The sequence below is a fragment of the Canis lupus genome, chromosome 3, assembly GCF_011100685.1.
Source record: "Canis lupus familiaris isolate Mischka breed German Shepherd chromosome 3, alternate assembly UU_Cfam_GSD_1.0, whole genome shotgun sequence".
NCBI lineage: Eukaryota > Metazoa > Chordata > Mammalia > Carnivora > Canidae > Canis > Canis lupus.
In genome coordinates, this window is record NC_049224.1 from 55,277,182 (window position 1) to 55,291,775 (window position 14,594).

General features: G+C 42.4%; 2 protein-coding genes and 1 long non-coding RNA gene across 4 annotated transcripts in view; 1 reads left to right on the forward strand and 2 right to left on the reverse strand.

The window, feature by feature from the left end:
• Window positions 1-167: 167 nt before the first annotated feature.
• Window positions 168-4,934, reverse strand: C3H15orf40 (chromosome 3 C15orf40 homolog). The gene is made up of 4 exons (XM_038532955.1): window positions 4,783-4,934; window positions 4,260-4,380; window positions 2,512-2,639; window positions 168-1,285 (listed from the first exon to the last, which is right to left on the reverse strand). Exons 1-4 carry the CDS (start codon window positions 4,894-4,896, stop codon window positions 1,190-1,192), a joined length of 459 nt encoding a protein of 152 aa, XP_038388883.1. The 5' UTR covers window positions 4,897-4,934; the 3' UTR covers window positions 168-1,189.
• Window positions 4,935-5,010: 76 nt separating this feature from the next.
• Window positions 5,011-10,730, forward strand: LOC119871215. Of its 2 annotated transcripts, none has more exons than XR_005357097.1 (3): window positions 5,011-5,345; window positions 5,869-6,024; window positions 8,205-10,730. It is a non-coding gene; the product is annotated as an uncharacterized LOC119871215 (long non-coding RNA). The 2 variants fall into 2 exon arrangements; XR_005357096.1 differs by lacking the exon at window positions 5,011-5,345 and adding an exon at window positions 5,352-5,492 and having other exon boundaries at window positions 8,205-10,729.
• BTBD1 (BTB domain containing 1) overlaps window positions 5,819-14,594 on the reverse strand; it is a 43,391-nt gene continuing 34,615 nt past the window's right edge. The window contains exons 6-8 of the mRNA XM_038532960.1: window positions 11,523-11,610; window positions 8,305-8,451; window positions 5,819-7,657 (exon numbers count right to left, since the gene is read on the reverse strand). Coding sequence (XP_038388888.1) covers window positions 7,499-7,657; window positions 8,305-8,451; window positions 11,523-11,610 — 394 coding nt within the window. The 3' untranslated portion in view covers window positions 5,819-7,498. The remainder of the gene's footprint in view (window positions 7,658-8,304; window positions 8,452-11,522; window positions 11,611-14,594) is intronic.

Sequence of the window (14,594 nt, forward strand, 5' to 3'; positions counted from 1 at the left end):
GAAGCACATTTGGAGGCGGTATGGCTTGATGGTTAGAAAAGAAGGCAGTGAGCATAACTCATGTTCTGTCGTTAGTGTTGGCTGTGATCTTGGGTAATCCAGGTGACTCTTGTCCTTGGTTCCTATCAACAGAGTAAGACTTGTACTAGATGACTGTTTCCCAGCTCTTTCACCATCAGTAGTTTTTATTATTGGTCCTTCTTGGAGATTTTGTATTTTTATTTTTTTGAGATTTTGTATTTTTAAACATTTTGTCTACCAGTACATTTTCTCACATACTTAGACAAAAGCACACATCAGCTTTGATTCTGATCAGCAAAGATAATGAACTTATTTATCTGCCCAAGTCACTATAATTTGCATTGGATATTTAAAAACAAAGTATTTATTATTAGCTTCTGAAGCTTTAATGTAGATATGATTTAAAAAAATTTTTTTTTGTAGATATGATTTCTGATAGGCCTTTACAAATACTGAAAGTAGCTTCCAGGCCTGCTTCTTTTAAGGATCTTTGGAGATTCATAAGAACTACCAGTTTGAAGACTGTAAGTTACAATCCAATGAGGATGAAAATTCAGTGACTTCCCCAAAATACTTAACATTAAATTATAAGTCCTGATTACTATTTACTTTTTCACAAAATGCTCCATAGAGTTTTAAAAAGACAAAAAAAGCATTTTTGTATTTAGATAAGCCTTTTAAAATATAAAGTAAGACCACAAAACAGTGTGACGGGTTTTCTTCTGTCACTTGTAAACTCTAGAGAAGGGAATCCTCAGAACACTGGAAGTGCTGTGGAAATAATCTTCATTTACAATCAGGATAAACTGCATTCAGCCAGGAGTCAAAGGGTCTTGGTTCTAGCTGCCATCCTGTACGATGTGATCCTGAACAAGTCTCTCAACTTCTGGAAGCCCCACCACAGGATGAAAGGGGCTTAAAGATCCCTTCCAGCTGTTCCTGTGTAGCGCGATGAGATTGGACTAATGTTCCAACCTCTCTGGGGTCAGGGATGTTAGAACCTGAATTGAACAGAAGTACTTTTAAAATTCCTGCTTCTTTTTTGAGTCCTATTCTTAATTTTTTTTCATATTCTTCCATGCACTGAAATATATTTTCCTACTTAACAGCCTCTTCACTAATAGCAATTTAAAAAGCTTCTCAAGAATGTATTTCTCATAACTTGCTTTTATTTCTTCTCGACTTGTTGCTTTAATTTCTCCAAGATCTCTTCAGCAGTTGTGGATGCTAATAGCTTCACCACTTTTTCACGAGATTTACCACCCTGGACCAAAAGGAAAAAATGGTGTCAGGATGACCCACTGAACATTTTAGTGCTATTAGAGACAGCAGAGCTCAGCTGCATCCATCACAGCTGTGTCTTTAGGGGGCTGCCACAGGTGGACTAAGCTATTGCTTTCTCTCGGTCATTTCTGGATTTCTGGTCTAACTGAAGATTCTCTTAGATTCCACCTTACTACTAATGTGTACAACTCTGCAGGGTTTTTACCTTCATACATAGATTTCTGTAATAAAAACTGGCATTAAAATTTCAAAATGAAGAGAGTCCAGATGTAGAATATTGTATTTTTAAGTACTTCTTTGTTTAAATTAAAAGTGAAAAATTATTTGTAAATTACCAAACACTGGGGTTTTATATAAACTTTGTATAAAAATAATTCCAAATATAGAACAAATTGCTGTTCTGTTACATATTTCTGAAAACTCCAAAAAAAAAAAAAAAAAAAAGCACAAATGCTGTAATTCCACAACCAACTGAGCCTAGGGTTTCATTTTAAAACATCCTTTAAAGGAGGTAAGATCTGAGCAAGGATTATCTATAGGGGTAGAAGAGTGGGAAGTGCCTTTCAGGCAAATGTCAGAGTGTGTGCACCGACAGAGAATCAGAAATGACCTGCCACAGGTGGGAGATATATTGAGGGAAGTGGCCCAATGGGAGAAATTTTTAGATGCAGCCTTTTAACCAAAGACTCTGAATGCCCACTGGAACCTGATCTAAAGAGTGTATCTCTAGAAGCATAGTTGGATCTCACTCCTGCAAATAATGTTTCAGTAAGTCTAGAGTGATGCCCAGGAATGTGTGTTTCAGACATCATTCCCAGGTGATTCTGATACCCACACTTACAGAAAATTCGTAATACTAATGATTTCATCTGGCTTTCTCTCTTCCTAAAGGAACCCTTTCAGATTTGTCAGTATAGTGATGACTTGAAGGAAGAGACAAGCAAGATCAATCTGACAGCAGGTACAGGGATACATGTAGAAAGAAAATGCTCGAAACGGTAGCTAAAGAACACGTACAGAACATGGTCAGTCCAAGTAAGGATCAGGGCATCAGGAATGAAGACTACACAAAACTCACACATTTTAGTGATTAAATGAGAGTTTAAAAAAAAACCTAATTTTTCAACTACTTGGAAAAGAATCCATTTTTATAAAAGAATGGCTAATGTGTAATTATCGAAGCTGTTTCCAGAGAGAGAGACCTACCTTATCCAAAACCACATCACTCTTCCTGAGCTCCAGGACCTTGGAAAGGTACCGACAGAGCTCGGCATTAGCCTCTCCTTCTGATGGGGGAGCTGCGATGGCCACGCTCACGGCTTCTGCTGTCACGTCTGGAATGAAATCAGTGAGGACTGTATCCTTAAGGAGCAAGGATATTTTGTAAAAGGGTTTGCAGTTGCCTGGCACAGAGTGGGTTTTTCACTGATAACTACTGCATGAAGAAATGAGCAAGTAAACTACTCCCACTTGAGGGAACATAAACATGATAAATATGCCTCCACCATTTCAGGAAACAAAGCCAGAGAAAACCGACATTTACCCTGCCCTGTGGACCAAGACAGGCCTAGTGTCCCGTGCCTTAGGCAACTAGAAATTGCCCAATTGATAGGAAGAGAGAGCCCCAAGGCAGGACCAGGAGCTGGGTGTGAATGGGCAAATTCACAGGTTCTGTCATCAGGAAAAGGAGTACTGAGCTAGATTGAGCTTATGTGGAATGCTTCTTAATGCTTTTATAATACAGCATTTAAACATTTACATAGCACTTGGCACAACCTAGTTCTAGTTCTCCATGGTTATTCTGGAGAAAGAGAAATATGTACTCAAAGGAGCTTGCAAGTGAGCATAAGCTGGTCCCCATGTGGGGTCACACAGCCATTTTCACAAACTTACACCCTGTCCACCTGAATGACGCGGCCACAGAATACACAAGCACTAGGTGGCACAACAGCCTACCTCCTGTCCTGTCACCAATTCCAGTTCTAAGATGTCCCCATTTTCCACACTTCAGTACCTTTCAAATGCACCTACTGTGTCTCTCAATAGGTGGGAAGAAAGCATTCATGTGGATTGTCTTGCCAGTACACAAAATACTTGTGTACCTCCTGGCTGATGGCACCTGGGATTTAATGACACATGACATATGCCGAAAGCAGACTGTTCACTGGGACTCCTCAGAAAACGCTGGCCACGGTGGGTGCAGCCCACACACAGCCAAGCTAATATGGCCACTAGCACAAATGAGGCCCAACACCGCAATCCTGAGAATTCTCAGGTCTTGTTTTCAAAGTATAAAAAGAGAAAAGAGAAAGACCCTCACAACAATTCAGATCAATGGTCCTCAAACTTCTTTCCCCACCTAGAATACCATCCCCAACCCCACCCCCACACAAGTTCCCTTGGACTCCCAACATGTACAATAGATGGAAACACAGCTCCTCTGGAGCCCTGCCTGTTGACCGACCGGCGTCCCACCTAAGAGATCTCTGAGGCACCTTTGGGCTCCAGGGAACGGACTGAAAGCCTCTTAGTCCAGTACCCCACCCCACAGAGAGAACTGGGCCCAGACCAGAGCTCTCAGATACCAGGTTTTCCCTTCCTCCTTGGGTCGATGGTCATTAAACTCAACCAATTGTCTCTTCTCTCTTTCTCTGGCCAATGCCTCTAGCTCTGAAATAGGACAAACTAGTTAATTCTAGGCTACCCATCTGTCTACATGTGCTCTTTCTAAAATACCGTATTTTAGGAAGCATACTTGGTATGCTTTCAGCATCGTATGTTCACTTTTGACACTGGATTTACACCTTTACATTAGAATCTAGAATTTTAAAATGGGGAAGCGTCTAATCCCACGTGCGAGAAGTAGACCAACTGGACGGATCAACTCTGAGCTACCCCAGGCAGAGGGAGGATGGAGGGGGCCCCCGTGACTCCCACCTCATGTCCACATATACCTGTCACAGCGTTTTGTTTGGACCCTGGCTTGGCGCGGATGGCTATGGTGACACTACCTCTGGGATCCACCGTCACAGGGCCTAAGGAAGGAGGTGGTCTCTCTGGCTCCTGGCTCTTCCCCTAGAACGACAACCACCACTCGACAACTTGACGGGCTAGAGGATACCTTCCCACACGTGTGGCTCCCTTTCGCGTTAACCAAGACGAGCCAGTCGCGCGCGGGGATTTCTGGCCACCGGGAGAGGTTTCCCAAGCGTTGGGAATCAGTTCTCCACGAAGCCCTCCGATCCGCCCGATCGGCCCGGGCTCCCCGTCCTCGCACCTCCGCAGCACGCGCTGACCAACGCCGCGAGCCACCGGGCCGGAGGTGTGCGTCCGGGGGAGCGGAGGGGACGGGAGCCGTGCCACAGCCGCCGGCTCCAGTCACCGGCCAGAGGGCGGCGGAAGGCCGCAGCAGCCCCCGCGCCCCGCCTCTCTCCCGCGCGCCTCCCCCCCTCCCCCTGCCACGGGGCTCGCACTGGCCTTGTTCGTCGCACCAGCCTTCTTGGGCATCTCGGCGCCCAGGGGGAGCCCCGCGGAGGCTCGCGCCCCGCGTGCCGACAGGAGCCGCCTCAGCCCGCGGCCCAGCCGCAGCATCCCCGCGGGGGAGCCGGGCGGCGGCGGAGCGGCGCCGGAAGAGCCCTCTGCGCCTGCGCACGCGGCGGGCGGGAGCGGCCTGGCAGCCTCGCGCCCCCGCTCCGGCTCGAGGGCGACCCCGCGGCCGGCGGGAGCGTGGCGGCTCGTCCCGGAAGGCTGGAGAGCTGGGCCGGGATCCGTCCGGGCAGGACGGCCCTACCCCTACCGCACCCCTCGCCGCACCCAGCCGGGAGGAAGGCCGTGCTACCGCTGGTCTTCTCTGCTCTCGCGAGTAAAGGGTCGCAGTGAGCGGCGCGGCTAGCCCAGGGCCAGGAGCCCCCGCCCGGTGCCGGCGCCGAGGGCCGCCCGCTGTCCAGGACAGGAAGTGCCATTCTGACGTGCGGAACGGCAGGAGACGAAGCTGGAGGCGGGCAGCCCCGTGTGTTGCGGCGCGGCCGGTGGGGCCGGAGGTGGGCGCCCGCCGCCGACGTGGGGCATGAGGGCGGGGGCCAGAGCCATCATCTCCGGGACCTTCGGGAGTGCAGCCGGGGAGCGAGCCCGGGGCTCAGCCCTGCTCCCCCCGACGCACCTTCTCGACCACGGAATCTGCCTGGGAGGTGGGCCTCCTAACCACGTACCTCATCCCGGCCGCGTCGGCGCCTCACGCGGCGACACTCAGGCTGTTAGGAACACTGGTCGCAGAGTCAAGACCGGAGTAGTCTCCCTTCGCCCTCCTGAGGGCAGCACAAGGGGGAAAACCTGAGGCCCCAAAAGAGATCAAGCAGCAGAGGTTCCTGCTCTATGGCCCTAAGGCAGCAGCCAGGCATCATTTGTGTGGCAGTACTTCCTAAATGTAAAATTAAACCTCACTTAACTAGAACCCTTATTCCAAAACGGTGTCTTACACTCAGCTTTCAGAAGAAAAGACAATGACAAAAAATAATAATAATAAAATAAAAGGATAATAGGTATTTATTTTTTTTCAAATTCCAGGGGATGTCCACATCAGTCAACAGTTCCAGTCCTTACACCCTCTACAGCTACCTTCAGTTACAATCATCCTTCAGTACAACACACATGAGAAGCATCCAAAAGGCTTCGAATGTCAAAAACACATGAACTGACCCAGGGCACACCATACTTTGTAAGGTACGAGTACTTCCCATAAGTTACTACAGAGTGTTTGCTGGTTAATCTTTAGTTAACCAGAGCCACACACCCCATAGATGTTCCAGTTAACTGAGGTTTAGAGCCCTAAGACGATGTTACCAGAGAAAAATGCCCCTTCTTCAGCTATTCTGAGACCTCTGCCACCAACACACCTCACTACCTTCTTGAAAATATAAAAGGAAGTACGATTTTGGATGAGAATTTTTTTGTCCTAATTACTATTATTTAGAAAACCTCAATTCTTTTTACATTGTTACTTAAAAGAACTGTGATTTTTAACAATCTCACCAAACTATTTGATACAACTTCATTACACATAAGTTTTATTTTTTTACAAGATAATCACTTTCAAGGGAAAAAAGTATTTATATAAAAATTCTGCTTTATAAAAAAGTACGTAAATGTTATTCTACCAGGCATACTTCCTATCCCCTCCTAATACAGCTGCACCTGTGACACGAGAGGCCATAAATATGAAACTCATCTTCCCTCAGGTAGAACTGTGTAGGTGACAGAAAGTATACTTTCAGCAGGAGTGATTCTGTTGGATATCTTTAAAATTTCAAAGTAGCTGTTAGAAAGGTCAGTATTTTATTGTTTCTTGTTCTGTAATATTATCGCCTGGCCACCACCACCAGCGCCATCTCAATCTTGGGCATTCTCAGGAGCATCCCCCATACAGATATACAAGTACAGTGCTGCACTTTAGTGATACAGAATCCAGTCTAGACTATACCTTTATATTCTCTGTTTATGCCATATTATTGTGAATCTATACAAACTCCATTTATATTTTAAAACCGTACTATGTAACACATGACTATATACTATTATAAAATATCCTTTTTTGTAAATACATGGAAAATTTTCTTGGGCATTTTATTAGGCCAACTTTAGCAATATTCCAAATGCTAACAACTGATTACTTCAAAACTCCAAATATAAAGTCAATTTTCTTAATTTTCTGAAATTAGTTATGGGAATTAATGAGAATTCTGCAGGAACACTGACCCATCTCAGCTCATGTAACCTTCAGAATACATAAGCCGGTAAGTCCAACTCCTCTGATCTTCACAACAGTTAAGGCAACAACACTACCAGCTGTCTGAAACAAGGATCTTTCTATAAACTGTTGAAAGACCGTGAGTCAGCTATCTACAAAATTATACAAGATAAAGCTGAAAGAACCGCATGGTTTTTTTTTTTAAGTTCTCTTTAAAAAGAGAATCCAGTTCTCTTTTCCCTTAAGGTTATAAGAAAATGGAAATTCTGCTTTTAAACCATGCAGAGATTTAAATCAACATTCTTCATCTCCTCTAAGAAACTAAAATGTTTCTTATCTTACAATTATAAATATTCATGACGCTCAAACTATTTTTTTGTGGCCAGTTTTTTATGCCTTTGAGATTAGACAGTATGGTACTATTTAGCCAAGATGTATGAGAATGCTAAATTATGTATAAAATATTATTTCTGGTATTTGTCCATCTTCTATTGAAGTGCCATTATTATTGCCAGGGGAGCTGAAAAAGAAAAAAACAGTCTTGCTAGCAGCAGGTGTCTCATGCACGACTTTCTTCAATCCTTTTGTGCCATAGTGGGAATCTGGACCCTAAATGAGAACAAAAGGTTCATTAGTCATTTTCACTTAATAAGCAATTTAATGTGTTTTAATTAGATTAATGATCTATTATATTTCATTATAGTTCTTATATGAAATTTTATGTTAAGCCATTTAATGGAAAATAAAGTTTCTGCTACTTTAAAGTAGCAGAAAATCATTAAATCATTAAATTTTAAATCATTTAAAATCATTAAAGCCAGTTAATGATTAAAAATACTGACTGTAGAGGTCAGCTTTTAGACAAGAGTGAAATGGTTTTATTTTTTTAAAGATTTTATTTACCTATTCATGAGAGACACAGAGAGAGGCAGAGACGCAGGCAGAGGGAGAAGCAGGCTCCATGCAGGGAGCCTGATGTGGGATTTGATCCTGGGATTCCAGGATCACACCCTGAGCCAAAGGCAGACGGTTAACTGCTGAGCCACCCAGGCATCCTGTGAAATGGTTTTAATAATTATCTCCTGTCAAACATTAATCTCCTGCTCAAAGGGCTATGTCTTAGCTCCCAGCTTCCGTCTTTCTCCTCATCCTAAAGGTTTTACTGTCAGTGACTCTCAGCTTCTGTGGAAAATTGCTGTGACATGCAAGAAGAAACCCACCAGTTCACCCCCTGGAACATCCTGGAAGACCCTTACTTTGAGTGTTGCGCATGCTGTGTAGCACACGTTGGGCAGGATCTCTATAGGTTCTTTGAACATCACCCTGAATGTGTTAGCAGTTCCATCGCAACTGAATCCAGTATCGTTTTGTCCCAGGGTCTGTTTTTTTTCATATTCGATGATCTGAAATGTTTCAAAGAGAAGATACACTTCAGTTGATGTAACTAAAGTTTCAGAAAATACAGAGCCCTTAAAACAGCGGCTGTGTCTCTGCCGTGTAATTCTTCTCACCCCCAGAGACAGCTCTAACAGGCAGTCAGGGGTGGGGAGGATGCTAGCTCATGAGCTCGGCGGAAGACACACAGTTCGGGGAACTGGTTTTAGAACGCTTGGATTTTAGATACTGTGGAAAATGGGCCTTTGCGCCTTGCTAGTCTTGCCGCTAGAAAATTTGCAGAGCCATTTCCTATGTCTAAATGTTATTTACTGAATTAAAATGACCTGAAATGCAGTATTCAAGTATGCATATATCAAAAATGTGAAAACCTTGTGTTTTCAATTTTGTTCCATCATCTGTGCCAGGCACTGAAGGACTCACCCTCAAGGAACTTCCAGCCACTAGACCTATGTACAGTGACAACTCAGTACAGCATTTGTAGTAAGGGCTATGCATAAGGTCAAGCAGTTCAGTGGAGGAGAATTTTATCTTGTCAGGAAGGGGTTAGGCCGCACAGAGGAGAGCTTTAAAAGCTCCAGTTAGAGCCCACCCCGGGTTACAAAGGTCCATTTGAGGGGGCAGCAGGTGCAGAGGCGGAGGCTCACAGACCTGCCTTTTTTGCATACATCAGATAAAAACAGGAATGGTAAAAAAGACCAAACCAGTAGATGCTGTGTGAGGTGAGGACAGTGGTCATCTCTGCAGGGATAGTGACCAGAAGAGATCACAGGGAGACTCCCAGGGCGCTCAAACATCTTGTTCCTTGATCTGGCTGCTGGCTGCACAAGTGTGTTCAGTTTGTGAAAAGTGAAACACACGTACTGCTTAGAAATACGTGCACTTTTCTATACATAGATCACAGATCCATAAAAAACTTAAAGACCCAGCATGCTGGTGTCCTGGGGTAAAGTAGTAAGCCCCAGGTTCTGGCTGTGGCAGTATAATCCACAGCAAACTGCCACACTTCCCTGAGCCCCAGTTGTTTCATTTGGTGGAAACCCTGCTTTGCCTTCCTCCTAAGGCGGCTGTAGGAATCCCATTAGAAACTCCAATTTTGCTGCCCAATTGAGCACCTATTAGAAACTCCAGCAACACCAGTGGCAGATCATGTTGCAAACACTTCAAGTGCATCCCATCACAAAGCTATACGGTGGGCACCACGGCTGCCACAGCAGACAAGGAAACTGAGGCTGAGACACACTACATTATTTGCCCACGATCGCAGCTCGAGGTGGTGGAGCTGAGACTCAAACCGAGGAGGATCTGCCTGGTGGTGGATCTGGAGGGGGCGTGACGCTAGCCACTGGGGGAAGAAAATAAACACAAGTCCTATTTCTACTCATTTTACTCAGTTTTTATTATTCTACCATTTCAATATACCTATATCCCTGATGCCCTCTCTTGGGTCTGCAGATTATACAGCCTGCTTAAGTGGGTTCACGGATCCTCCTGGGATAGGATCTTAACACTACTTATAAAGTGAAATGGGGAGTGCTCATGAAAAGCCTTTATACCCCTCAGAGGTTTGCTATGGCTTTACTGTACTTAACACAAGAAAAATAAAATTTTCTAACCATTGTAATCTTTCAAATAAATAATTTCAGTGGGTTTTGAACCTCAATTTGTTAAAAATATTTAAAATGTCATTAACTGGTTTGTAAGAGTAACAAATTTACATCAGTGATGTAAATTTATCAGCTGATTTCTTATTCAAAAAATATTTATTCAAATAATCTCTATGCCCAAGGAGGGGCTCAAAGTCACAACCTCGAGATCGAGAGTTGCATACTCTTCTGACAGAGCCAGATAGGCACCCATCAGCTGAATTTTTTTTAAGATTTATTTGAGAGCCTGAGCGGCAAGGGCAGAGAGGAAGACTCTCAAGCAGACTCTGCACTGAGCCCAACATGGGATGGACTCCATGTCACGACCCGAGCCAAAACCAAGAGTTGGGGGTCTGACTGCACCTCCCAGGTACCCCAACCGAGTTCCGCTATAACTGTAGCAAACAGGATTAGACTATGAGCATGTCACGAGCAAAGCCAATAATGTGGTTCTTACATTCGTAGCAAGGTGTCTTTGTGAGGTGGTGAGGAATCTTTTTCAGCTATCATCCAATCAGACCTCTGAATCGTTCCATATTTGGAAAACTAATGATGCATTCTGAACACAAAGGTCACCAAGGTTTTCACTATTAAAACTAATGTATTAATAACATTTTAGGGAAGGCAGTTATTTTTTTTTAATTTTTATTTATTTATGATAGTCATACACACAGAGAGAGGGGCAGAGACACAGGCAGAGGGAGAAGCAGGCTCCATGCACCGGGAGCCCGACGTGGGATTCGATCCCGGGTCTCCAGGACCGCGCCCTGGGCCAAAGGCAGGTGCCAAACCGCTGCGCCACCCAGGGATCCCAGGCAGTTATTTTAATAAAAGTTTTCAAACACTGTTTACTTCCTCTTCTCATTTCTATTGTTTTCTTATGCAAAATTATCAAAATTCAGTATTGCATTGCATGTGCATAGTTTGTAAATACAAGTCCACTTCATAGATGTGTTTCAAATACGATTTTACTAATTGGGTGTGTAATCACGATAGTGGAAGAACACTGGTTTACTGGAAGGGAATGAGAGGTACCTAACTGAGGTGGAACACATCTCAAGAATGAGGCAGGGCAGAGTCCAACAACCAGAAATCAGAAGGTGTTTAGTTTTGAGAAATTAGACAGTTTCAAGGGCTAAAGTTCCAAGTGCTGTGAAAAACAGCAGGTGGATGTTTTAAGACAGCCAATGCACAACAGGAATGCCCGGCAGAAGTATTCCTGGAGAAAGGAGAGCTCTTTATATGCTAATGCTTCTGTGAAGGACCCCAATTCCCTTAAAACTCCTCTTTGATCGGCTATAAAACAAAAATGTTCTGGCTTTCTGATGGCTTTGATAATTCTACTGAAACCTGGATTTTGTTAAAATGAGATCTTATTGTAATATCACATTGGTTATATTTCGAGATGATATATAGTGAGGAAGAAAGTGTACCTGTATATTCACTTGATAATCCGTGGGACCATGAATAGATCCATATAAACCAAATCCGACTATAGAGATTCTTCTATTAACTGTGAACCTGAGAGAATGAAGCCAAATACAAAATAATACACATAATTCAGTAAGTATTCATAGTCTGAAGGCTTATAAAACTTTTTTAAGTGTTACCTGGAATATCTAATTTTGCCCATAAAAAGGAGAACTGTCATAAATGTGACATCCTTGGAGGTGTCCTCTGTTTACCAAAACTCTAGTAAATTTAACTTAATGCTAACACTTTTAAATAGAATTTTTCTCTACTATAATTCTTGAGAGTCAAAGAAAATTTAACCTAAATACCCATTTTTGTTATATTGGTAATTTTAATGGTATATTAGTCTAAATATGTTTGCATATCTTCATGAACACAAACGTGTCCATCATTAGGCCCAAAGCCCAACAGCCCAAACTACAACTTAACAGCTTGAGGCATACCTAACTCAGAGCCTGTCAGGTTCAGGTAGTGGGCCTGGCACCAGGGAAATAATGGTCAACAGGCCAGTCTGCCCACACTGCACCCATAGCCTAATGGAGGACACTAGTAACAGGCAAGTGAGCAAAGGACTCCATCAGTAATTACGGGCAGTGATTGGAGCAGGGAAGAAAGCAGGCTGCCACACAGAACACTGGTGGTGCAGTGCTGTGGCCAGGACCTAATTTATGCAGGTGGATCAGGATGAGGTTTCGCACAAAAACAATGGGCAAGTCAAGAAACAGACCCACCTCACTCCATTTTATGAATGTATAAAACTGACAGTAAGTACAAACAGCCCTGGGAGACTGATCAGAGATGATCTGTGAACGTAAAGCAGGGACTCTAATCGTCTTCTGTAGCAACTTGAGTGATCATTGTTCTCACTACCACACCAGTTACTTCCTGTCCCGGGTGCTGGGCTTTGGGTTTTTAAGTGAATTATTTCCTTTAATCATCATAACAGCTCTATAAACTAAGTAACAGTATTGTGTTTATTATCTTCAGTTATAGTTCAAGAAACCGAGGTTTTAAAAAAAAAAAAAAGAAACTGAGGTTTAAGAGAAATAAACTTGCCTATATCAAAAAGTCTGGGACACAAGTACAGGACTGCTTGGATCAAAAAGCCAATGCTCTTAATACTATGTCAACCTCTCAGTACAGTCCAAGGACCACCTTAAAATTTTTAAAATATATCATTTACAGTTTATTTTAAAAAGTTAATATATTCTCTGTAAAAAAAAATTTAGAAAATGCAGCTAAGCAAACAAAGTAATTTTAAAGCATTTCTAAATCCAAAGATAGCCCCCATTTATCTTTTGGTGCATTCTCTTTTCAGACTTTTAGTTCTTCTTTTTAACAATGGGAAAAGAAGAGTTATTTTCTATGACCATGTTATTTTAAAAATCATCTCAAAAAATGTATATATATATTTGCAACTTCCTTTTAATTTTAAAAGGTAAACAATTACTGTATTTAATTCCTCGTTGTTGGATAATCTAGGTTATTTGCAGTTTTTGTTATACAATATTGCCATATGAACAATCTTGTAGGGCCTCAATTATGTCCTTAGAATAAATTCCTAGAAGTACAATTGCTGAGAAAAATGAAAGGCATGTTCTTAAGGCTTTAGATAAACATTATCAAATTGCTTTCCGCAAAGACTAGCACACTTTCCATCCCACAGGAAACAAAGATCGACTCTATGTCACACTCAGTAATCCTGAGTATTTTCATTTCTTTGTGCCACCAAGAAACTGATGACTGACAAATTCTATTTACGTTTCTTTGATTACCAGGGAGTTAAAACATTTGCTCATATGCTTACTGTCTACTGGATTTTCTCTTTAATAAGAAATACTCATGTTCTTTTCCCATTTTTCTCTGCTGATGTCTTTTTCATGTGGATTTGAAAGGCCATGTTATACAGCTGTGCTTTGTCATTAAATATTCACTACAGAAAGCATCCTGTTTGTCATTTATTTATCAACTTTATGGTGGCTTTGCAAATAAAAATTTTGGATTATCTACAGTCAAATTATGATCTCTGCAAAATTTAAAGAGACCTATCTCACCCACATCGTAACATTCACCTCCTCTAGCATTCTCATGATTTCATTTTTTTAATGTTAAAATTTAACTTTATACAAATATTGGTAGATGGGATAAAAAAGGATCTAACCTTATTTTCCCAGCAGTTAATCCTTTTTTCGCCTTCTAAATTCCTTCCCTTATATTTTAAATGCTCATTTATGTTAGACTGGTTTCTGAACTCTGTAGCATGTTCCATGCAACACTTATTTTAACTTTATAATACTTTTCACATTCAATCCATACTTTTTTTTTTTTTTAAAGATTTTATTTATTTGACACAGAGAGAGAGAGAGAATATACACAGGGGAGAAAGAACCAGGCTCCCCGCTGAGCAGGGAGCCCCGACTCAGGGCTCAATCCCAGGACCTGGGGATCAGGTCATGACCTGAATGTGAAGGCAGATGCTCAACTGACTGAGCCACCCAGGCGCCCCCATACTGCTCTTCTAAAAAGAGAAACATTTAGTCTTCCAGATTAATTTTAGAATAATTTTCCCAAGCCGCTCCTCCGTACCAAACACAAGTGACTTTGGAAAGGAACTGCATAACATACCCAGTTAGCCTGGAAAGATTGATTCCAAAGTTCTCTAGTTCTTCATAAAGGTATGAGTCTGTGTTTCTTTTCTTTCTTTCTTTTTTTTTTTAAGATTTTATTTATTTATTCATGATAAGACACAGAGAGAGGCAGAGGCAGAGGCAGAGGGAGAAGCAGGCTCCATGTAAGAAGCCCGACACGGGACTCGATCCTGGATCTCCAAGATCACGCACTGTGCTGAAGGCGGTGCTAAACCACTGAGCCACCTGGGATGCCCTAAGTCTGTGTTTCTTACTGGATTTATTCCTGCTCCTTTACATTGTCACAACAATAAATGGGATCTTTTTTATTTAATATTATAACTGAAAATCTAAACATTTTAAAATTTTATCTTTTTATTGTGGCAAAATATACAACAAAATGTA